At 34.8% G+C, this 26,463-nt stretch overlaps 1 protein-coding gene across 1 annotated transcript; it reads left to right on the top strand.

Annotated features, from left to right (window-relative positions):
• Positions 1–548: 548 nt before the first annotated feature.
• On the top strand, positions 549–26,040 carry LOC132730014 (telomeric repeat-binding factor 2-like). The gene is made up of 11 exons (XM_060715860.1): positions 549–707; positions 9,759–9,861; positions 10,706–10,835; positions 11,685–11,783; positions 13,154–13,288; positions 13,947–14,020; positions 15,723–15,843; positions 18,646–18,721; positions 21,609–21,900; positions 23,445–23,554; positions 25,395–26,040. The coding sequence occupies exons 1-11, from the start codon at positions 587–589 to the stop codon at positions 25,628–25,630; spliced, it is 1,497 nt and encodes a 498-aa protein (XP_060571843.1). The 5' UTR covers positions 549–586; the 3' UTR covers positions 25,631–26,040.
• The last annotated feature ends 423 nt before the right edge of the window (positions 26,041–26,463 follow it).

Genomic DNA, 26,463 nt, shown 5'->3' with positions numbered 1-26,463 from the left:
CTTTTACGTCCCATAAGCAGATATAGTACAATAAAATACCGTAATTTAGTGCCTTATTTCATATTATGTAAGAAACAAGATGATTTCAACTGTGAAACCGTTTTCTGCAGGGAAAGAGTTTTATTTTTGGTATGGATCTAACATTATTACTTACTCCTATACTCCTAATGTGTCAACAAGGTACGGAATTAGACCCAAACCGTTGTAGTGTAAAATAAATGCTTACTGACTACTGAAGAAATTATTACGTTATTGTTATGCCACCATTGCCAACATTCCTATATGTATCGCAAACTTATAATTAACATGTGCAAGTTAACCAGTTTTACTTCGCCGAGTATCTTTTTTTAAGTGGTGAATAATAGAACTAAAATGTTCCTTGATTTAGATAGTGCTGATACTTAAAGATGAAGGAAGTATATACTTCTTCAATTACAGTGAAATCCAGAAGTAAGCTTCAAATTTGACTGATTTACTAATGAACAAAAGTACGAACTTTGACAAGGCCGAGACAATCATCGTGAAAATGTACGGTATATAACGGGAAGACAGTTTTTAACATAACCGGAAACAAGTAAATTTCAAAATGGCGGGAGATACAACTCCGATCGTAAATAATTGGATTCTTGATTACTACACATATTCTGCATGGCGCGAATTTAAAGCAGAAAACACAATTTCAGCAAGTACTCTAGACTCTATTGCAGGTATGAATTTAATTTCAATTTATGTAGCTTTCAGTTTTTTCGCCTGATGCTAGTGATGCAGTTTCGGATTGCAGAATTTTGTCTAAAATTATATTTTCTTATAAATATAATTTCATTACTATTTCCTTTTTCATCCGAGGCATTATTGTGAAAATAAATGTCCCGTTAGAAAATTTCAATGTAAGTGTAATAGGATGACTTTTAATATGAAAAAGGTAAAGCCTCAAAGCGAGCTCGATCTTTTACCGTAAGAAAGTTTAAAATAATCGTTCATTTTTATTTTACATTTTCCGTTTTTAAAATTGTCATTCGGTATTTCATACACTGCTTCCGTTTATTCTGGTTCCCTCTTTCTATTATGGTTCCTTTATAAGTGTGCAGGACACCAGTCTACGCTTCCGTTTTCAATCAGAGTACATCGGCTTTTATCGTTATCTTGTAATCTGAAAAGTTGCGATGTGTCCAATTAGGTTCTTCGGACGAAAATTTTCAAAACCATCACTTAGCAGGTACCGTAAAGCTCGCTTTGCGAGCAGGCCCTTTTGCCAAGTTTTGGCCAGCTCGTCGAGCTCGCTATTAACTTACTTTTCTACAAAATTATCACTTTGAAAGTTGCTAGCCGTACGGGCCCGTACGACTAGCCAGGACTCACTGTATTGTCTAGCCGTACGGCACTTTTTAAAAATACCTATATGGAAGTCAAACATGCATATGTTATTTTGTGCCTCATGATTATGATTTGTTGTTTTATTGGAATGAAAGATGAATTTTTGTGAATTAAGCACATGGATTGAATAAATAATGATCAGAGTCACGGATTTATATTTTATTGTAATATAAATCCGTGTCGGAGTGGAATAAATAAAAAGAGTATTGAAAAAAAAAACGGTGAAAGGCAAAAATAATTTATGATTTTCAAATAACCTAACATACAATTTATAGTCAAATAATTTTCAAATACAGTAGATAAATATCGAACATAAAAGAACAATCAATTGATTAGTCCAGACAGGTATGTATATTAACATATACGTATAAACTTCTAAACAAACTTCTGTACTGTCGATAATTGACGCAATTATAAGAGCCCAACAACAATAATTTTCGTTTGTTTGTTTTGTTTTATTTTAAAGGTGTCGAAAATTAAACTTAATGAAACAAAAAAGGGTTATCATCAAAATTTTGCAAACTATTTCAATTGATGTTATTAACCTGTCAAAGATCCATATTCGTACTTTTTAGCTCGACTTTTCTATGAAAAGGGGAGCTATCCTACTCGCCCCGGCGTCGGCGTTGGCGTCACACCTTGGTTAAGTTTTTCGTACCACCCCACTTTATTTCAGAAGTATTACAAGTATGGCTTTGAAACTTACCATACTTGTTCACCATCATAACCTCCATCTACAGACAAGAGTACATAACTCTGTCAAGGTTTTTGACAGAATTATGGCCCTTTTTTGACTTAGAAAGTGTATTGAGCTTGGTTAAGTTTTTTGTACCACCTCACTTTATTTCAAAACCATTGGAGGTATTGCTTTGAAACTGACCATACTTGTTTACCATCACGACCTTCATCAACAGACAAGAGGACATAACTCTGTCAAGGTTTTTGACAGAATTATGCCCCTTTTTGACTTAGAAAATACATTGAATATGGGTAAAATCCACTTATTGCCTTAACCTTTGAGATATTGCTTTGAAACTTTTAATGCTATTTCACATCATTACCCCCATCTGTACGCAAGAGAAGGTAACTCTGTCAAGGATTTGTTTTAAAAATTAAGGCCTTTTATCGACTTAGAATCTTGGTTAAGTTTTTAGTACCAGTCCACTTTTTGACTGAACTGTTTGAGATATTAATTTGAAAGTTGGAATACTTGTTTACAATCATGATTCCCAAACATGTCCAGGAGAAGGTAATTCTGTCAAAGATTTTATTTGAATTATGGCCCTTAACTGTCAATGTTTTGTATTATAGGCAAGCACTAAAAACTTAAAAAAATCTAAAAAAATTCATTCCTATGTCATTTACCAAGGTGTTCTGAGTGACGTAAAAATACCTTATTCTCTCAAAGTGGGTTTAATACTATTAAATTTATTTAAGGCTCAACTCAGTTTTTTTTTCTTTCTTACCAGCCCTCTTTTGACTTAAACATTTCAAACTTTGCTGCAGTGTTCAAGGGTATCACACAATTCAGTAAAATAATTCTTCACTAAATATCTTAATGCTCATGGCCATTGTTCACTTTAAAAATACAGAGATTCTTGTATTGCCTTTTACTGCAAAAACTTTTTTTATTGGCAAGCAATAAAAAAGTCGAGCGCGCTGTCTTACGGACAGCTCTTGTTTTACTGTAGCCAACAAGGCGATAAATTTCTTAAAAGTAAACATACATGTACGAAGACAATTGCTGTTTCTACGTTAAAATCCTCGTTTAAAGTTATAAAATAACATATGCATTTACGATACCCTACGGGCCATTACGGCTAGCCAATACAGTGTGTCCTTGCTAGTCGTTCGTGACTCACGTACGGCTAGAACTTTTGGCTAGCCGTAATGGCCCGTAGGGCTAGCCACTTCCTATCACTTTATATTCACAGACACTTGGGTTGTGGAGCTTAAAACGTCTTTAAAATCCAAATAAAATATATATTTGTCAATCCCAGCACATGTACTGATCATATATATCAAAAAAACTAAATATAAGCCGTTTTAAAAAAATTCATATTTCAACGTCTACAATAATATACAAAATATAAAAATGTTCGCCGCAAAAAATCCGCACATCTACCGTCAATATCACCATGTATTTTATTCCATTTCCAATATTTTCACATAATTCTTTGGTCCAACGACACAGAAGATATAATTCTTCTTGATGATGGTCAATTTTAACAACGGTAATATAAACAACGCAACAGCCGAAATAAGCATCAAGAGTATCGCCGTTTTACTTCTGCATTTACAAAATCTTTTGATAAATTCAAACGTGGCCTCAGCTTTGCCGTGTATAAATACGCTCCGCTTTAAAGTTTGGGAACCAACATATAATCGGATGGCTTCGTTCATAGCCGACTGGTTCCAATCTTCAAAGCGCAACGCATTTTGCACACGGCAAAGCTGCATATTTTTTATGAATTTCAAATATTTTGTTTCTAGAAAATGGGGAAAAAAATAAATGCTGCATTAGATGAAAAAAATGCAACTTAATAAAGTTTTGGAAGCCAGAACTACACTGAAACCTCCTCATTTTAAATTTAGACTTAGGGTTAGAATTACTCAGGTTAAAAACTTGCTAAAAGTAGGTTAATTTTTAAAAATTGAGATTTATTTTAACATTTTCGAAAGTGTGAAACAAAAGTTCAGAGCACAATGTTATAGGTGTGCATAATTATCCCCCGCCGAAAATTTTCGGCGGAGGATATAGAAATAGTCTCCGTCCGTCCGTCCTTCCGTCCGAAATTTTTGTCCGGAGCATATCTCTAAAAGTATTTGAGTTATCAACTTGAAACTTCATAGGTGGATAGACCTCATTGAGGAGGAGTGCAGTGCACAAGAATGATAACTCTACCTTGCATGATTTTTGAGTTATTGCCCTTTGTTATTTTTCAAAATTGATTTTTGTCCAGAGCATAACTCCAAAAGCCTATGAGATATTAACATGAAACTTCATAGGTGCATAGATCTCACTCAGGAGGTGTGCAGTGCACAAGAATGATAACTCTTCCTTTCATAATTTTTGAGTTATTGCCCTTTGTTATTTTTCATACCTAATTTTTCACCTGAGTGGAGCATAACTCAAAAAGTGTTTGAGATCAACATGAAATGTCATAGAAGGATAGATCTTATTGAGGAGGAATGTTGTGCGCAAGAATGATAACTCTTCCCTATACAATTTTTGAGTTATTGCCCTTTGTTGTTTTTTCATGCTATTTTGTCCAGAGCTTATCTCAAAAAGTATTTGAGGTATCAACTTGAAACTTCATAGGTGGATGGATCTCATTGAGGAGGAGTGCAGTGCTAAAGAATGATAACTCTGCTCTGCATTATTTTTGAGTTATTGCCCTTTGTTATTTTTCAAAATTAATTTTTGTCCAGAGCATAACTCAAAAGCCTTTGAGATATCAAAATGAAACTTCATAGGTGCATAGATCTCACTCAGGAGGTGTGCACTGCACAAGAATGATAACTGTACCTTTTATATTTTTTGAGTTATTGCCCTTTGTTATTTTTCATACTTAATTTTTCAATTCAATTTTTTTCTCAAAAACTATTTGAGGTATCAACTTGAAACTTCATAGGTGGATAGATTTTACTGAGGAGGGATGCAGCACACAAGAATGATAACCTACCCTGCATTATTTTTCAGTTATTGCCCTTTGTTATTTTCAGCCATCAGTATTCACATAGGTTTCAAATCTGTAATCACTATAGCCATCAGTTTTCATTACCAAAAGACCTCTTAAAATGGAATTATTCTGCTCTACTACATATACATTCTTCCAATGAGCAAACACATTCGGCGGGGGATGGCCATGTTGACATGGCTCTTGTTTATATCGACTTAATATAAAGTTTTACTTAAATTGTAACATTTTCAGCTTCAACCTTTTCAGTTTGGGCCCTGGTTGACTGTAATTCGTTCAGGCAGGGTTTTTATTGAAGTGAAAGTCATGGTTCAGCATAATAGTTATTATATATTTGGTGTTCCTGACACTTACTACTTAGTGACTTACTCAATAATAATTTTCAGGTACTAAATTGTACTTTGGACTGAAAATTTAGGGAGAACTTTTTCAGGAAAAATAGGAAGATGTTTTTAAATTTAGGGAGAAGTGATCATCAAATCTATCTATAACATTAAATTTTTTCCAATTTTATTTTACAAAAAAATAATTATAATGTGTAACATACATGTAACCTTTACATAAATTATGGAAGCTTAGTGATTAAGTCACATTAAACAGTTCAAGCCTCCAGATTCATGTTAATTTTCATTAAAATTTTGGAAATGTATTTAAAAGTAAAATATTGTAACTATAAGGTGAACAAATAAAGTATTTTATATATAGTCGGCACTTACAATCCAAGAAAATTAACAAAAAGTGGTCAACATATGCAAAAAAAAACTCTTACTGCGTTTAAGTAACGCAGTAGAAATATAGGGATAAAATACTGCAAAATCAGTCTTAACCCGCACATAACATGTAAAATATAACTTGGATCTTGAATGTTTTTATCTTTCTTAAAAGTTTAGTGCATTTTCTCAATATTGATTTTCTTGAACTATTTTGGCTTATCTGGAGGAGTGGGGCTTTAACACTCAATTTAATTCAACTGTCATAAGATCTTGGATGCTATATACATTTTTTTCTCAGTGTAAAACTATAGAAAACTATAGAATTATATTGATTAATTGAAAAGTAAATGAAACTGCATGTAACACATAGAACAGCTGACAAAACCTCATTAAAGTAATAGGTGACAGATGTTACATAAATAGATTTTAAGATTTCATGTCACATGTGAAAACATATCAAGAAAAAAAAGAAGAAATCAATATGTTGCATAAATAAATAGCAAAATGTCTTTAATTATGGACATTATTTTGATAAAATTAAACATTATTAAGTGAAAATGAATACATTGTAAATGTAATACATATATACATAAGATCTTGAATTTAATGTAAATTGTGGGAAACATATACAGTAAAAACTCTGAAAACCGGACCCTCTGAAAACCGGAATCCTCTGAAAACCGGACCATTTCAAAAGTCCCGTATTTTCTCCTTATAATTATGTTCATTGAAAAATTCCTCTGAATACCGGAACCTCTGAATTCCGAAAACCGGACGCTTTTCTGTGGCTTCTTATGCTAAACATGCATTAAAAATCCTCTGAAAAACGGACAGCAATTTTAAGTGTCAACTTTCTGTGTATTTTAAAGTATATTAAAACAGGTGACATGTTCAATTACAAGTTTTATCTATGCAGGTGTGAAAACACTTGTAAGTGTGTGTTAATTTCTTATTGGCAATTAAATCATAGCTCTTTCATTATAATTGTGCCTTTCCCTGTATAGGTATGATTTTTATACGCCCGTTTGAAAAACGGGACGTATTATGGGAACGCCCCTGGCGGGCGGGCGGGCGGCGTCCAATTTTGTCCGGAGCATATCTCCTACATGTATGGAGGGATTTTAATGAAACTTCATATAAATGTTCACCACTATGAGGAGCAGTGTCGCGCACATGAACCAGGTCTCTAGGTCAAAGGTCAAGGTCACACTTAGAGCTCATTGAAAAATGCTTGTCCGGAGCAAAAACTTCCACATGTATAGAGGGATTTCAATGTTACTTGGCACAAATGTTCACCATTGTGAGGCGGAGTGTCGCGTGCAAGATTCAGGTCCTTGCGGCCAAGGTCAAGGTCACACATAGAGGTCAAAGTTCAGATAAAAATATGAAGATGTGTATATGGACCATTTAGTCATCATTTATTGAGGGATTGTAACACAAATGGTCATTATCAAGACTATGGCTGTGATACATATAATTTAGGGTCAATATATACAAGGTCAAGGTCACTAAAGATGATGAAATATCCAGATTTTGTAAATAGAATTTAATCAAAGGGAGACAACAAAGTTATTACTTTGTTCATAAATGACTTACACAATTACTCCCCTTGATTCTATTTTCACTTTCAATTCTAAAAATAGCATTTAATCAAAGGGCATGAAATAATCCTCTTTCTTGGACTTGAATATGTTCTAAAGAATGTAACATTTATTTACACATGTTTCATTCATTGGTCAAGATTCTTAACTGTGATAACTATGGTGTTCTGTAGACTTGGTATTTGTTCATAAAGATCATACAGTAATTACCTTATCAAATGTAAATACTTTCTCATAGAAATTTAATTATATTTTAATTTTCAAGTAAATATCAGTTCAGCTCATTCAAAGATTAAGAATTGTAATTAAATGTATTTCCCTAGAATAAAATCTTAAATCAGAATTTTTTAGTTATTAAATTACATGTACTTTTTATACGCCCGTTTAAAAAAGATAAAAATATGAAGATGTGTATAGGGACAATTTAATCATCATTTATTGAGGGATTGTAACACAAATGGTCATTATAATGACTACGGCTGTGACACATGTACTTTAGGTCAATATATGCAAGGTCAAGGTCACTAAAGATGGTGAAATATCCAGATTTTGTCTGGAGCATATCTCCTACATGTATGGAAGAATTTTTATAATACTTTATGGAAATGTTCACCACCCATGATATGTATTGCTCCATGCATGATCCAGGTCTCAGGTCAAAGGTCAAGGTCACACTTAGAGCTCATTGAAAAACGCTTTTCCGGAGCAAAACTTCTACATTCATAGGGGGTTTTCAATATAACTTGGCACAAATGTTCACCATTGTGAGGCTGAGTGTCGTATGCAAAATTCAGATCCCTGCGACCAAAGTCAAGGTTACACATAGAGGTCAAAGTTCAGATAAAAATATGAAGATGGTTATAGGGACCTTTTAGTCATCATTTATTGATGGATTGTAGCACAAATGGTAACTATCATGACTACAGGTGTTACACATTTAATTTAGGTTAATATTTGCAAGGTCAAGGTCACTGGAGATGATTAAATATCCAGATGTTGTCCGGAGCATATTTTCTACATGCATGGAGGAATTTTAATGTTACTTTTATAGAATTGTTCACCACCATGAGACGTAGTGCCCTGCACATAAACCAAGTCTCTAGGTCAAAGGTGAAGGTCACAGAGCTCATAGAAAAACACTTGTCTGGAGCAAAACTTCTACATGCATAGAGGGATTTCAATATAATTTGGCACAAATGTTCATCATTGTGAGACTGAGTGCCGTGCATAAAATTCAGGTCCCTGCGACCAAGGTCAAGGTCACACATTCTGTGCATATCTTCCCTATTGATTTGTTTTAAGGTTCATTTAACAACACAGTGCCAAGAATAAAAACTTGCTTGCTAGATAACACTTATCCATAATGCCCCCATCTCCATCTAAAGCTTTTTCGTAAACGGGCGTATTTTGTGACTATGGCACCCTTGTTTTCTAAATGTTTTTAATTTGTTGTGTGTGTTTTTTTCTTCTTTAAATTTAAAATGTCTATAAGAATTAGAAACTTTTGTAAAATGATTCCGGTTTTGCTAAAAATTTTGATCTTTGTTTGGATATTTATTATATGCAAAAATAGTAATACTAAATACCATTAGTTACATATTTCAAAAGCCATCTAAAAAGATATATTTCAGACAATTTGTTGTTTAAATTTTTGATTTTCTGAATTATGCTCATGGATTTGCATAATAAAATTACTTAAGACATTTATTGCTAAAAGAAATTAAAATATGACTTAGAAAAAATGTTAAAAAGTAAATACAAAATGTTTTAACTAAGTCATAGTTCAAACACATCATAATTATCAATAAATTTATAAAACCTCTGAAAACCGGAATCCTCTGAAAACCGGACTTTTGGTCAGTTTTCAGAGTTTTTACTGTAATTGAATCTATTAAAGCAGTGGCTTTTCACCTTATTTTATTTACAGAGGCATATAAAAGACTTCTTCACGATGAATGTATGTTTTAAATCATGCAGTTTTTCCAAAATAATCTGAACTTACATGTTCATAAGATTTTTTTTGCATCCTAAATTAGCAATTTTAGCGATAATTTTGCCCAAAATCAATAGGCATAGGCCTCTTCCCAAATAAAAGAGAAAAAAACACTGCTTTAAGTCAACCCCTGGCCAGCTATAGTTTGTGTTATGAACATACTTTGCAGGTACTACTTGTCTTGAGATGCTTATTTTACAACAATTTAAGGTTTTAATTGCATTGATATCGGTCAAGATCTAAAGTACTTGCTTAGAATTTTGTAGCCTTTGTATTTTATTTATAAATTATAGTACAATTATTCACTAACATAGCATGGAAAATTATTTGAGTAGTTATATACAATTTGTACTGAGTTATGATTTATATTTTGTAGGAATTTTAGGTAAGACATGGCAAGGAGATGAACTTCGGAATGACAAGAAACTGTTTCTGACAATATTGTCACGTCTTAAAGATGGTTCTGATATAAATATGAGGTAAGCCAGTGTTTCTAGTTTTGTTTTGAGGGTGAAATAGGGTCACATTTTCCGTTCATGCTTTTCCTATGCTTGTACATTTGTAGGTGGCGCGATAACTCAGTTGGTTAGACCATTGACTCACTCCTGAGGTCCCTGATTCAATCCTGGGTAACATCCTTGAGATTTCTCAGAGACACTTTCAGTTTTTCCCACCTACCTATAGGTCTACTGGTAAGAAATCCAGGAAATCCTCGCATGTATCAGTGCTATACACTGGACATGTAAAAGAACCAAAGGGTCTATTCAATAAGAGCTAGGAACTGGATCTCAGATTCCCTTGTATCTCATAGATTCCCTTGTATCTCATAGCTGTCTCTGAAGTCTCGAGTCATGTTTGACATAATAAATGGAAGAGGGAGCGTGGGAGGGATGGATAAATGGATGGATTTTTGACAAAATTTTCCAGAACAACATCACTCCATTATTACAAAGAAACAAAGATACCCAGAGTATTACCTTAATGTTAATTCAATATAGTAGAGGTAGCATAAAAATAATGACAGGACTGTTATGGAGTGTTGTTCTAGTTGTTTGTGCCTGAAATCATACATGGAGGGGCACCTGAGGTCTTCCTCCACCAATAAAGCTGGAAAGTCAACATATCATCAATACAGTGTTTGTTCCACTTCAAAGCCAGTGATTTTTTTTTCAATTTTCAAAACAATCTGTGGCTTTCTGAAGGGGAAAATATAGAGTGATAAATCAGTAAAGGGGAAAATCAAATTCCAACAACTGAGAATGCAATTTACCCATACATTTTAAAAAGTTAACATAATAATCGTTTATTATTTTGTGTAACCAGGTATTATGAAAACTGTGATGACACCCCATTAGAAGACCTTGTTCCACATTTTATGAATCTAGTCAATCTGCAAATAGACCAGAAGTTATTGGAGGAGGGGGAACAACTGTATAACGTTGTCAGGTGTGAGGTAAGAACAAACCAAACTGTGAACTATATTCATATTGGATTAAACATATTTATTTAAAGCTCGATTGCGAAACAAGATCTTGCGTCTTATATTAATCACTTTTGAGTCCGCTTCCTGGAACCAACCAGTGCTGGTGTCTGACATATGAAGAAACATGGTTGTGACCCAATTAGGGCTTGAACCCTTGATCCCTTGGTAGAGAGGCAGACACCTTTATTGATATTACAGTGTAACCTCTACAGTGTACCCCTCTGTAAACTTTAGTAATAACAAGATCAAAATAATGTTCTGACAGAATAATGAACAGCTGCATGATCAGACTGCAGGAATGTGTCAGTTCACTGGCCAGGTTTTATACTGGTGGCAAACGCTTCTCAGTGTCCTTTTTTCAGCTGTCAACAGGATAAGAGCTTTAGAAAAAAAGAGCTCTGTAGGTTTTTTTCCAGGCTTTTGGGAACATGACCCATACCCATGGAATAGTGAATTTCAACGATGTTTTGTTAAAAATTGGGGAAAAAGGCATGACTTAGTTTTTGCAGTGATTAAATAAATGGAAAGAATTACTGTCTAGGATGGCATCTTCAAACATTTAAGCACCATAACAGTGAATTAATCCTTATTTTCAAAGATTTTAGAATTTGTTATTCGATATTTTTACTTTGTAACTCTCAATTGGAAATTTTTTCCTGTGAATTGAGAAAATAATATACTATTTTTAATTGGGAATATGACCGAATATCGGCTATAAAATAAGCCAAAAAAAACCTGATCTGTAAACAACTGAAATGTTAATATTATTTATAATTATTGGTTGCTAATTAAGACTGTTTTATCTTAAAATGATTGCAGGCTGTGAGGGCATGTTGTAGAGCTGGCGATTTTGAGAAAGCCAAAGATGTGTTTGAGCGACTAAAACTGAAGGAAATAAAGGATAAACCATATGTTAATGTAAGGCTAACTTTCTTTGAGTTAAAATATCCAGGCATATTTTACAAGTATAGAGCTCATAATTAAATAATAGCCACCATTCATTACCTTTATTGTAGCCCATTATTCAACATTTTAAAAGTTGTCAAAATGAAATTTGGATTTACAATGGCTTATCTTTACAAGCTTTAGTTGTTAGACAAAGAGCATAATTCTAAAATTTTATGCCACTTTTTAACTTAGAATTTTTAACAGACGAGCATTGATGCTGCAAGTGGTGCTCTATTTTAAAAAAAAGCAGACTTACATTTTTCCTTGAGACTTTCTGAAATGAAAAACCAATACACAAAACTTCCATTGTAAATTCTTCAAAATAGCAATAAATGTGCTGTCAGTTAATATTATTATTATAGAATATGAGTTACAAACAAAAAGTGTTTAGTATTTCTAGAGTTAGGCCCCTTTATCACATGAAATAAAATTTAACTTTTGTTGTTATATCTTTCTTGAACATTTACAATCCTTAAGTTTTTCTACTTATTGAGAAGTTTAATGCCGAACAGCCCCTAACACTAACAATTGTGAATTTAATTTCTCAAGGTAACCTTTAAAGCGACCTAGTTTTTTGGCATGTCAGGACCGAAAATAATTTTCAAATTAGGCGTTTTCGCGAGTTTTCATATCTATAGACATATAGGTAAAATTAGAACTGTTCAATAGAATTTTTTAAAACATGACACGATGTTAAAATACGATAAAAGAAATATTTTCTTCTTGGACGGTAACCCCCAACAGTTTTAATTTTGCATATAATTATGTCTATATGGAAACTCCGAAAAACGTCCTTAAGTGCCCCTGCTGTCAGACCTATGTAAGAAATTCAAATTCCATGTTTGAGGCTTTTGGACATTAAAAACAGACAAGTAGAGCTGTCATTGATTCAGTGCAAAGCATATCAACGATATATCGATATCGGGTGACAAAAATCACAGATACACCGATATATTAATAATATCCTATAATCACTTGTCTGTCATTCACTTTCATACCTGTTTAAATGATTTCATTTAAAACATGTTCTGCACAGTGTTTGGTCCACTGCATGATTTTTCCAAACAATATTTTTTGTCATCATTGCTATGAAATATTTCCACTATATAACAAAAGCATAATGTTAGATATAAATAACTGCTTCTGTATATGTTTTGGGTGAATTTTCATAATTTCTAGACATTTAATTTAAAAGTCAAAAGTATCGATTTTTTTAAATGTGTATCGATTATTGATCGACAGAAAAATATCAACGATTCATTTCTACAGACGAGCATTGGTGCAGCATTCAATGCTCTTTTATTTATGAATATTGACTGTGTATGTGTTTTATTTTGTAGATGATAAAGGAGCTGCAATCTTTGATGAAGAATAAAGATACAGAGACTTCCCTTAGTTATGATGACTTTGTTTCAGACATGACAGATTATCTGCAACTTATTGCTGACAGTTTTGAGGAGCCCACAATCATAGCTGTAAATATGAGCCGCGTCACGACAAAACAAACATAATGGGTTTGCGACCAGCATGGATCCAGATCAGCCTGCGCATTCGGATCAGGATCCATGCTGTACGCTATCAGTTTCTCTACTTGTTATAGGGTTTGTAAGCGAACAAAATGATCCTGATGCGCAGGCTGGTCTGGATCCATGCTGGTCGCAAACCCACTATGTTTGTTTTGTCGTGACGCGGCTCAAATATGTTTTACTTGGAAATATACTGCATATTGTCTTTTAGTGTGTTGTTAAGGAAATGGTTATCAATTTTTAGCTCACCTGAGCTTGCTCAGGGTGAGCTTTTAGGCTTGTTGAATGTCTGTCATACGTCCTCTGTCGTCAAACTTGGTCGAGATGCTTGTCTAAGATATTGTTTGGATGAGTTCGATGGATCAGGTGAGCGATCTAGAGCAATCTTGGCCCTCTTTTTAGTGATTTGCTGTAGGATAATGCACCATGCGAGTTCAAATGCGTAGGAATATAATCACGAAGGCTAATATGCCTGAGTGATAAATTACAAAGCATTTGAACGATAAACCTTGCATACTTATTCATTAATGCAAAAAAATTTAATGTCTATTTCCCTTCTAACATTTTAATAAAAAATATGCATTAAAATTTTTATTGTTAAATTCAGGCTGCCAAAAAGTTGCTGATTAGGAAGTCATGCAGACATAAAGATACAAACAAAAATAGTGAATCTCTTTCCAGGTATGTGATATTTGTAGAGCTGCTTGTACATGTATGATATTTGAGCCGCGTCATGACAAAACCAACGTAATGCGTTTGCGACCAGCATGGATCCAGACCAGCCTGCGCATACGCACAGTCTGATCAGGATCCATGCTGTTCACTAGCAGTTTCTTTACTTGTTATAGGGTCTGTAAGCGAACAGCATTGATTCTGATCAGACTGCGCGGATGCGCAGGCTGGTCCGGATCTATGCTGGTCGCAAACCCATTATGTTGGATTTTTCATGATGCGGCTCATTTTATTTTGTACATAAGCCTTTGTTTTGATTTAAGTTAACTCCCTTGATATATCTCTTCCACAAATTAGGTATTGTAAGTGACAGTATTGATGGCATTGAAACAGTGCTGTAAAGAACCATATATATCTCTGTTTTTCTCGTTAGAAACAAAAATAGTAAATATTTACCAATAGGGATTATCATGCAATGAAAGTCACTGATTCTTATTGTTTAGATACATGTAAATGACACCTGTGGCTACATGATTAAGGTCATTCACTTCAAATCACATACCCTTCACCCCTGTGGGTTCAAATCATGCCTGGAAGTTTGTATTATTTCATGTGAGTAAGTTAGCTTACAAGTGGTTAGTGGTTCTTGCCTTAAATAATGCACAGAAGGGCAGTCTTCCTCCAGAAGTAAAGCTGGAAAATCACCATATGAGCCGCGTCACGACAAAACCAAAGTAATGCGTTTGCGACCAGCGTGGATCCAGACCAGCATGCTCATCCACGCAGTCTGATCAGGATCCATGCTGTTCGCTTACCAACCCTATTACAAGTAGAGAAACTGATAGCGAACAGCATGGATCCTGATCAGATCCAAACGCATCAGTTGCAAACGCACTATGTTTGTTTTGTCGTGACGCGGCTCATATTCCTTTATAGTGATTTTGCAACATAAAGCACAAGCAAAAAAAAAAAGTTGAAACCATTTGAGACAATAAATTCATATGCAGAAACTTAAGCAGGCATTATTTCATTTATTGCCCACAAATATACATGTATTTAGACCACAGAAAAAGTAGAAAATACAAAAGTGTAGTCATGAAACTTTTAATGAGTATATATTAACCCTAAGCCTGTAGACAATTGAATCTCTCCATGTGACCATTGTAGACCAGTATTGGTTCTGCCTGATCATAGTCTGCTATTCTGTCAGTAGGGGCGTCCATGGCCGAGTGGTTAAGGTCGTTGACTTCAAACCACTTGCCCCACACCGCTGTGGGTTAGAATCCCGACGGGGACTTTTGATTCTTTCATGTGAGGAAGCTATTCAGCTAGCTTACGTAACGTCGGTGGTTCTACTCAGGTGCCCATTCTTGCCTGAAATAATGCACGGAAGGGCACCTGAGGTCTTCCTCCACCAGTAAAGCTGGAACGTCGCGATATGACCTATACTGTGTCGATGTGACGTAAACCCCCCTAAAAATTCTGTCATTACAGATAAATTTTTCTAGAAATTGCGATTGGTTTGTTTGTAATAAAAGATATGTTCATTTAAGATATTTATTGTGGTAAGGTTTAAAGTTGTATGTAGGTGTGGAAATTAGAGCAGTTGAAAGAATAATAATGTTAATCTGTAATTTGATTTAAACAAACTGTGGATTTAAAGTAAGACTAAGAGCCAAGGGAAAACTTACAAATGTTTGTAATTTTTTAGAATACCAGCAAAAGAGGTTTTAGATGAGATTGGAAACAAAGATAAAAGCAACAACAACAATAACAATGAGCGTCTGTCACCAAAAAGTGATAAACAGAGACTGCGTAAACTGTGGGACCAGGTAAGTTTTGTCATGATTGCAGTAAGCTTGTTATGCCCCCACAATGCGGGAGCATATAGCGTTGCACTTGTCCGTCCGTCCGTACGTCCCGAAATCTTGTGAACGCAACTCCTCTTAAACCGGATGGCAGATTTTGCTTAAACTTACAGGGATGAACAACCTTAATGTGTAGATGGTAGTAAAGGAAGGAATTTTTGCTGCGACCAAATTTAACAGAATTATGGCCCTTTGTTGATTTTTTCACTATATACTATGTAGAAATTTTGTGAACGCAACTCCTCTTAAACCGGTGGGCAGATTTTGCTTAAACTTACAGGGATGAACAACCTTAAGGTGTAGATGGTAGTAAAGGAAGGAATTTTCGCTGCGACCAAATTTAACAGAATTATGGCCCTTTGTTGATTTTTTCACTATATACTATGTAGAAATTTTGTGAATGCAACTCCGTTTAAACCGGATGGCAGATTTTGCTTAAACTTCCAGGGATGAACAACCTTAATGTGTAGATGGCAGTAAAGGAAGGAATTTTTGCTGCAACCAAATTTTACAGAATTATGGCCCTTTGTTGATTTTTTCATTATATACTATGTAGAAATTTTGTGAATGCAACTCCTCTTAAACTGGATGGCAGATTTTGCTTAAACTTCCAGGGATGAATAACCTTAATGTGTAGATGGTAGTAAAGGAAGGAATTTTTGCTGCGACCAAATTTAACAGAATTATGGCCCTTTGTTGATTTTTAGTTTTCAACTTGTGGCACATGTAGTCCAAAAAATATTTGACCTAGAGTCATAAGATTGACAGAACAGTGGCGTGTGGGGACATCCGTGTCCTATGGACACATTTCTAGTTATAGAATGGGCAGTGAATTAGCCTTAATGAGAAAGAAATTGTAAGAACTGATTTTATTTCACTAGTATCATGGTAATAGTTTGTCTACTCAGGGTTTCTATTGACGCACATTTCATGCGTCCTTGACGCAAAAATAGTAAACTAGGACCCTCAATTACTCTAAGTGTGCGTCCATGGGGACGCAAATTAAATTTTCCTCCGTAAATATCATTTGGAAATTCCTTCCGCTTCTTTAAAGGAAATGACGTAATTTGGTAGACGGGTTCTAATATTGAATACAGCAGAGTTATCTTTCTTTCAATTGATTACAGTTTAATACGGAATAAAACGGCGCACACTAGAAATTAGTTGACCTTAAAAAAGCGTCCCAGTCTATGCGTTTTTTGTTATAAAATTAATCGTAAAACATGTCGGCTGCTCCCCCAATTTTAATGAAAAGTGGCTAAGTTAACTTACCCGTGGCTCGTCCAAAACGAAACGACCACGGATATGAAATGCAGCCATTGCGTCTCAACTAAAAATGTAATCCATTTGCCTCGGAAAATGGATTTTTGAACTTACAAAATAGTAGATACATTTGTCCGTCATCATGACGTATATGCAGTTAAACAATTGATAAAATTAATCGGACCAGAATGAGATGTGAAAGATCTTGACTTTATGCAAGTTGCACAAACATTCAGCCAAATGACAGAAATAAAAAAATAAAAAGTAGATCTAACAATAAATAATAAATAGTTATATTTTTTATTTTATTTAACAAGGTCAATAAAAATGCATATGTAGTTGAACAATGTATATAAATGTAAAGAATTAAACCTAGACAATATATATAAGTAATACCTTACTTTAAAGTAATAAATGATTAGGACCCTCATATTTTTCTCTGGGACCCTCATATTTTATGAGCACGAGTCCCTGGGACTCTTAAATAAAAATTTCTAGTAGAAACCCTGTCTACTGTGTATTTTTGAGGGAATATATGGGCCCTGTTTTCCATTTTGAAAACTTAAATATTTCCCGTATTTATAGTCAAACTGCCAAAGATAAAAATATAAGATATGCAAATGATGTTTAAAGTACATGTACGGTGTAAAAATATACTTGGCAAAAGGTTGACTCACCATATCTCACAACATGTGCAACAGATCTTGTCTTACATAACACTAGCACCAATAACCAAAATCTATGGCTATTATAAAGTAAGGAACCAGGCCATTTCGTGCATTTCGTAAGGAGCCAGGCCAATGTGCATTTCGTAAGGAGCCAGGCCAATGTGCATTTCGTAAGGAGCCAGGCCAATGTGCATTTCGTAAGGAGCCAGGCCAATGTGCATTTCATTGCATTCTCAGTTATTCAGGACATGGTTGTTGATCAATTTAAACTTCTTTAAATTGAAATGTCCTAAATTAACTATGGTCAGTAGTTCTACATGTCCGAAATAATGCACAGAGCGGCCTTTTCAATTTTTCATTCGCAAGTATTAGTAAGGCTGGAAAATCTTATATGAACTTTAGGCTTTACATTGTTGACCTTACCAAACCTAACCTGTCACTTAAAAATAAATATTAGTAAATTCAAAAAACGCAGATTTTTTATTTACTTGTGTGTTTTCAAAGCTGTTTAAGTTGCTATCATAAATTCTTGTTCATGATTTGAGCCGCGTCACAACAAAACCAACATAATGGGTTTGCGACCAGCATTGATCCAGACCAGCCTGCGCATCTGCGCAGTCTGATCAGGATCCATGCTGTTCGCTTACAAACCCTATAACAAGTAGAGAATATGATAGCGAACAGCATGGATCCTGATCAGACTGCGCGGATGCCCAGGCTGGTCTGGATCCATGCTGGTCGCAAACCCATTATGTTGGTTTTGTCGTGACGCGGCTCATTTATGTTTATGATTTCTCGTGGTGAGTTGTGATGCTGATATGTCAATCTATTACAGAATGTAAAAGAGATGTTTGGAGATGAAAGCCCCCCTCATACAGAAGAAACTGAGGAAAGTTCTGATGTCTTGTTTGGTAAATAAATTATAAAACTGTCTTAAAGCTACTCACCGACGCATAAAATAAAATAGCAGAACGGTTTAAAATTATAGCTGGATAAAATTGCCAAATCTTTAAAAACGTTGGTATTTCAGGAAGCAAGGATCACTCTTAGTAATGGTCTATAATTATCTCATATATCATAAAGTGACATGGTGAGCTTTTGTGATCGCTGTCCAGCCTCCGTCCGTCTTCCATCCATAAACTTTTACTTTAAACGACATCTCCTCATAAACCCCTGTCGTAGATTTACATTATACTTTCCCGCGCTACTTTGTATGTAAATGGCGCTTTGATACGTTGACGTCTGTGACGATAACCCCTAAGCCAATTTCATCCAAACTTCACAGGAATACTCCTTTAGTAGTCAACTTTAGAAATTGTTCAAAGAATTTAATTCCATATAGAACTCTGGTTGCCATGGCAACTGAAATAAAAAAAAACTTAAAAATCTTCTTTTAAAAGAACCAAAAGAGCTAGAGCATAAATATATGGCATGAAACATCGCCTAGTCAGTGTCTACCAAGTTTGTTCAAACAAAATCCCTGAGGTCAATATTGGCCCAGCCAAGAGTTCACTGTGACAACTATTGTGAAAATTTAACGCTCTAACCTGACCCACGTGGGTCAATTTAGGAAACCACCATTCTATTCTTAAGGAGAAAAGTCCTGTCCCTGTGACTGCCTAGTGTAATCATTTGATGATATTTACAGAATAATGAAAGAAAGAAATGAAAATTTTGCCTGTGTCTCCCTCTCAGTTAACCTTTTATTATACCCCCACCACAAAATGTGGGGGGGGCTATAATGGATTCGCTTTGTCCCGTCGGTCGGTCCGTCTCCATTTTCGTGTCCGCTCTATAACTCCTATACCAATTGAAGGATTTTCTTTAAACTTGGCTCAAATGTTCACCTCAACAAGAGGATGTGCAGAACCCATGTTGTCTATGTGTCAGCTCAAGGTCAAGGTCACAATTGTCGGTCAAATATCAAACAATCAAATATTAGACAGTATGTCGTGTCCGCTCTGTAACTCCTACACTTATTGAAAGTCGGTCGGTCCGTCTCCATTTTCGTGTCCGCTCTATAACTCCTATACCAATTGAAGGATTTTCTTCAAACTTGGCTCAAATGTTCACCTCAACAAGGGGATGTGCAGAACCCATGTTGCCCATGTGTCAGCTCAAGGTCAAGGTCACAATTGAAGGTCAAATATCAAACACAATCAAATATTAGACAGTATGTCGTGTCCGCTCTGTAAGTCCTACAATAATTAAAGGATTTTCTTCAAACTTGGCTCAAATGTTCACCTCAACAAGGGGATGTGCAGAACCCATGTTGTCTATGTGTAGGCTCAAGGTCAAGGTCACAATTGTCGGTCAAATATCAAACAATCAAATATTAGACAGTATGTCGTGTCCGCTCTGTAACTCCTACACTTATTGAAAGTCGGTCGGTCCGTCTCCATTTTCGTGTCCGCTCTATAACTCCTATACCAATTGAAGGATTTACTTCAAACTTGGCTCAAATATTCACCTCAACAAGGGGATGTGCAGAACCTATGTTGCCAATGTGTCAGCTCAAGGTCAAGGTCACAATTGAAGGTCAAATATCAAACAATCAAATATTACACAATATGTCATGTCCGCTCTGTAAGTCCTACACTAATTGAAAGATTTTCTTCAATCTTGGCTCAAATGTTCACCTCAACAAGGAAATGTGCAGAACCCATGTCACCCTTTTGCCGGCTTAAGGTCAAGGTCACACTTGAAGGTCAAAAATTGACTTAGAAAATATTCTTAAATTTTAACATTTATATGAATATTTCTGAATCTAGAAAAGGTATTTGCTTGAAACTTAAAATATATATGAAAGGTCACAATGAAGATATGCTGGTCAAGTTTCATAACTCTGTATTGCATTTTAACAAAGTTATGCCCCTTTTTTGAGTCTTCAAATTTACATACAATCAAATATTAGGCAATATGTTGTTTCTGCTCTATAAATCCTACACTAAAAGAAGAATTTTCTTCAAACTTTACTCAAATGTTCACCTCAACAAGGTTATGTGCAGAATCCATGTCACCTTTGTGCCAGCTAAAGGTCAAGGTCACACTTGAAGGTCAAAAATTGACTTAGAAAATGTTAAATTTTAACACGTACTTGAATATTTCTGAAACTAGCACAGGTATTTGCTTGAAACTTAAAAGATATATGTGGTGTCACAATTACGATATGCAGGTCAAGTTTCAATAACTCTGTATTGCATTTTGACAAAGTTAAGCCCCTTTTTAAGTCTTTAAATTTACATACAATTAATACTAGACAATATGTTGTGTCCGCTCTATAAATTCTTTACTAATGGAAGGATTTTCTTCAAACTTTACTCAAATGTTCACCCCAACTGGGCGATGTGCAGAATCCATCTTACCCTTGTGCCAGCTGAAAGTCAAGGCCACACTTTAAGGTCAAAAATTGACTTATAAAAAGTTTAATATTGGGAAAATGAAAGGTTATTTGTAACTGTTTCGAACATGATTTGATAATGAATATTTATACTTTTACCTGTACAATTAGTCTTTTTTTCACCAGAGATAATTTCTTTTTATGTATTTGCGCCACTTTAGTTATTCCCTTAACCACCTTTCCAAGTCGTCTTCTGTCAAGGACATTGGTGGGGGTATGAATCGCATTCAGCGATAGTTCTAGTTTTTAATGGCATATTTGTTTCAAATTTTGAAAAGAAAATACCCTGAAAATTTAACAGGAAGTTACATAATGAGTATGTGTACTTTGAAATGAAGAGAAAAGAATATTACATCATTGATAACATCTTTAACATTTTGATTCATTTTTGTTAACAGTCAATCCAAAACAATCCAGTTCATCAAAGACACCTAGAAAAGATAGGTCAGCGTCACACAGTCCCTTATCAAAGACATCAACTCCACAAAAGAATGGGACCTCATTGTTCAAAGTACCTGCAAGGAAACCTTCAACTACAGATCCATCTAGCTCCAGGACGTCCACTCCGAAAGCTGGGCATTCAGCGGCTAAATCTCCTTTCAAACGACCAACTTCAACAAAAGAATCTGGCAGGTTAACTAGTCCAATATCTACAGTATCTCCTGTACAGAGAGTGTCTACATCAGACAGGTTTGTATTTCAATATATTCTATGTTTTTTGGATCATTTCTCACATAGGATATAGTTAAATAAACAGGGGGAGGGGAGTGGTGGCATATTTAGTGTATTGTAAAACTACAAACAAGGCAACAGAATGGTGACCCTTATTTGTCTGGTTATCTGGTTGCGACTGTATGTGATCTTCATTTGGAGATGTCTTAATCACGGGTTCTACTGTAATTACAAAAGATACATACATTTTATAGCAAGTTTTACATACTGTGTCTAAATCTAGGTTATGTGAGTTTGATACCCTGCTTCATAAATGGATAAGTCCATCATTCAATATGGACAAAAAACATTTGAGCCGCGCCATGACAAAACCAACATAGTGCGTGTGCGACCAGCATGGATCCAGACCAGCCTGCACATCCACGCAGTCTGATCAGGATCCATGCTGTTCGCTTACAAACCCTATTACAAGTAGAGAAACTGATAGCGAACAGCATGGATCCTGATCAGACTGAGTGATGGGCAGGCTGGTCTTGATCCATGCTGGTCGCAAACACATTATGTTGGTTTTGTCATGGCGCGGCTCAGTAATCATTTTTGGAGAAAATTACAAAATATGAACTGAATAGTTAACAGTGCACATTATGATGTGAATCAATGGGTAGAGTCAGTCGACTGAGGGAATACTTAATTTAGTAATATTTTTCACAGATATAACTTATAAACAATGATCCTGTGCGTTGATGTTGCGCATTAAAGGGAGATTCAGGCAAAATTTTCATTTCTTCGTTTTGAATTTTTCATTCATTATTCTGTAAATGTCCTCAAAATGAGAATTTGTTTACAAAATGTCATTTTAACATATTTTGAGTACATACGATCATTTTAGTATTTGTCATTAATTTGCCTCAGTATCCCTTAATGCTTATAACAAAGTAGTGGTTACTTTATCAATGGAAAATCTCTCTACTTTAAGGCACATTATGTCTTAGAAATCCATATTTTTTTAAAAATTTAGCAATGTGAAACATGTTTTAATAATGGATTTAGAGCTAAACTAAACTAAAAAAAATTAGATGTTTAACAACTTAAGAATGTAGCACTGAACATGCAGTAATGTGTCATAAAGGCAACAAAATTTAAACAGTAGTATTTTGACTTATATACAAAATAATAATTCACTATAATTATACCAATTGCAAACAGAGAAAGAAGCAAGAAATAGTTCATCGTCTAACAAATGATTAATTTTTGGCCGTGTTCCACAGGCTCAATTTCAGGTCTGTCGCTTATCCACTTCCTGTTTACCGACTTAGTTTAATTTTCTACATTAATGGTAGGAAATTTTCGAAATAGTTTTCTCAGCAACTACTTATCACAACCTATTTTTTGGATACTGTACTAAGATACCAAAAATCAGAAGTTTTTGATAAATAAAATTGATAGCATTTCTGAGGCATAATGGACCTTATTAATTTCGCCTGAGCCTAACCAGTATGAAAATGGTCAGCTTAATTTGTTTAATTATAATATAATAAATTATTGGCTATATTTTATTGTAGATCTGGAGAAGAAAGTCCAGACTTTCAATACAGGAAAAATAAAGGTCGTGCTGACAGACACGAACCGGTTATATCCTCTTCAAGAAAAAATGTGGCAGATGACAATCGTTGTAAGATTTTATATAACATCTTTACTTACCTATAAGTCAGTTTTCCATGTATTTACTCACCTATAAGTCGGGTTTCCATGTATTGACTCACCTTTAAGTTGGGTTTCCATGTATTTACTCACCTATAAGTTGGGTTTCCATGTATTTACTCACCTATAAGTCGGGTTTCCATGTATTTACTCACCTATAAGTTGGGTTTCCATGTATTTACTCACCTATAAGTCGGGTTTCCATGTATTTACTCACCTATAAGTTGGGTTTCCATGTATTTACTCACCTATAAGTCGGGTTTCCATGTATTTACTCACCTATAAGTTGGGTTTCCATGTATTTACTCACCTATAAGTCTGGTTTCCATGTATTTACTCACCTATAAGTTGGGTTTCCATGTATTTACTCACCTATAAGTCGGGTTTCCATGTATTTACTCACCTATAAGTTGGGTTTCCATGTATTTACTCACCTATAAGTCGGGTTTCCATGTATTTACTCACCTATAAGTCTGGTTTCCATGTATTTACTCACCTATAAGTCTGGTTTCCATGTATTTACTCACCTATAAGTCTGGTTTCCATGTATTTACTCACCTATAAGTTGGGTTTCCATGTAATTACTCACCTATAAGTCTGGTTTCCATGTATTTACTCACCTATAAGTCAGGTTTCCATGTATTTACTCACCTATAAGTCTGGTTTCCATGTATTTACTCACATATAAGTCTGGTTTCCATGTATTTACTCACCTATAAGTGGGTTTCCATGTATTTACTCACCTATAAGTCGGGTTTCCATGTATTTACTCACCTATAAGTCGGGTTTCCATGTATTTACTCACCTATAAGTCGGGTTTCCATGTATTTACTCACCTATAAGTTGGGTTTCCATGTATTTACTCACCTATAAGTTGGGTTTCCATGTATTTACTCACCTATAAGTCGGGTTTCCATGTATTTACTCACCTATAAGTCGGGTTTCCATGTATTTACTCACCTATAAGTCTGGTTTCCATGTATTTACTCACCTATAAGTCTGGTTTCCATGTATTTACTCACCTATAAGTTGGGTTTCCATGTATTTACTCACCTATAAGTCTGGTTTCCATGTATTTACTCACCTATAAGTGGGTTTCCATGTATTTACTCACCTATAAGTGGGTTTCCATGTATTTACTCACCTATAAGTTGGGTTTCCATGTATTTACTCACCTATAAGTCTGGTTTCCATGTATTTACTCACCTATAAGTGGGTTTCCATGTATTTACTCACCTATAAGTTGGGTTTCCATGCATTTACTCACCTATAAGTCGGGTTTCCATGCAATTATTTCGAAGACTTAAACATACATCTAGACTTTTAAGCATACTACAAAAGTTTATAGAAAGTTGAAACTGATTCATCTAGGAATTAAAGTTGCAGATAAATTTATTTTCAGCCTGTCATATGAGTGATATGCTTTTATGCCATTAAATACAGTCCTTATTAATTTATAAAAGCTCGCATTATCCCCCCTTGTCTTTACCAAATGTTTTATTGACATGTATAAGTTTTTGCTTCACTTTATGCAAAAAGAAGAGCAAAAAAAGTATTTCCTAAAACATGATATAATTGTTTCATATGAGGTAATTCACACTGATTTGAATGTCTATGTTTAAAAGTCTGAAATTTAAGCTTAGAATTAACATTATTTGTATTTTTTTATAACAGTACTTTGCTAATTACTTTTTACCAGTGGATAAAGTTTCTAAGTGTTTTTCAATCATAAATAAAATAGGCATCTGGGTATAACCATGTGAAGCTAAGTTTTAATATATGTATTATATGTTTGTTACATATATCTGCAGCGGTTGTATCTGACCTGTCATCTATGTATGGAGGCACCAAGAAGAGAAAATGGACCGATGAAGAAATGTACGAGTTTTACGATGCCGTAAACACTATGGGGGTCGGTAGATGGGCACAGATAAAAGAATATTTAAATACGACAAGGACAGGGGTGATGCTGAAGGACAAATGGAGAAATATGATAAAGTCAGGAGATGTTGAAAGAATACAGAAGAAAAGGCAGAAAAAGAAATGAATAGGTTGACTTCTTCAAACCAGTTCTGTAATTGTTCAATTTTTTGTGGTGTTTTATAACATTGGTATTAATGTGCCATATTCGAGGGATTTTTGCTCAGATTATTATGTTTTAGTGTGGACAGCGTACCACTTTTGAGGGAGTTTTACTCAAATTATAATGTGGGCAAAGTCCCATATTGGAGGGAATTATACTCGCAGTAGTGTGCTTTGATGAACAGAAGGCAATATGCCATATTGGAAAGAATTTGCTCAGATTATTCTATATTGTGTTCAAAGTGATCTATTTTTGATGTGGAAGGTACGGGTGTTTTATGGGCCAGGATTTCGGTGTATAATTATCAAGCAAATGAGCCGCGTCACAACAAAACCAACATAATGGGTTTGCGACCAGCATGGATCCAGACCAGCCTGCGCAGTCTGATCAGGATCCATGCTGTTGGCTTACCAACTCTATTTCAAGTAGAGAAACTGATAGCAAACAGCATGGATCCTGATCAGACTGCGCAGATGCGCAGGCTGGTATGGATCCATGCTGGTCACAAACGCACTATGTTGGCTTTGTCATGACGCGGCTCAAATGTTTTTGTAACATGTTTTATTAGCTTGTCTGTTCAGATATTATGATTGCTGTGTGGTCTTTGAAGTTGTGGTCAACGTCACTCAAAAAACTTTTATATGGCCCATTATTCAAAAGATGACAATATTTTTGGAGTTATGTTGTTTTTTTTAACTACGGGCGATAACACTGCATGTGGTGCTCTTGTTATCTTTTTTTTTATTTATAACAATGTTAATAGTAACAGTACTCCTAAACTGTATATATATTACATA

The sequence above is a fragment of the Ruditapes philippinarum genome, unplaced genomic scaffold (genome assembly GCF_026571515.1).
Source record: "Ruditapes philippinarum isolate M1 unplaced genomic scaffold, ASM2657151v2 ctg1315_1_1_1_1, whole genome shotgun sequence".
NCBI classification, from domain to species: domain Eukaryota; kingdom Metazoa; phylum Mollusca; class Bivalvia; order Venerida; family Veneridae; genus Ruditapes; species Ruditapes philippinarum.
Note: the sequence above shows the minus strand (reverse complement) of the source record. Positions and strands in the feature narration are given on the sequence as shown.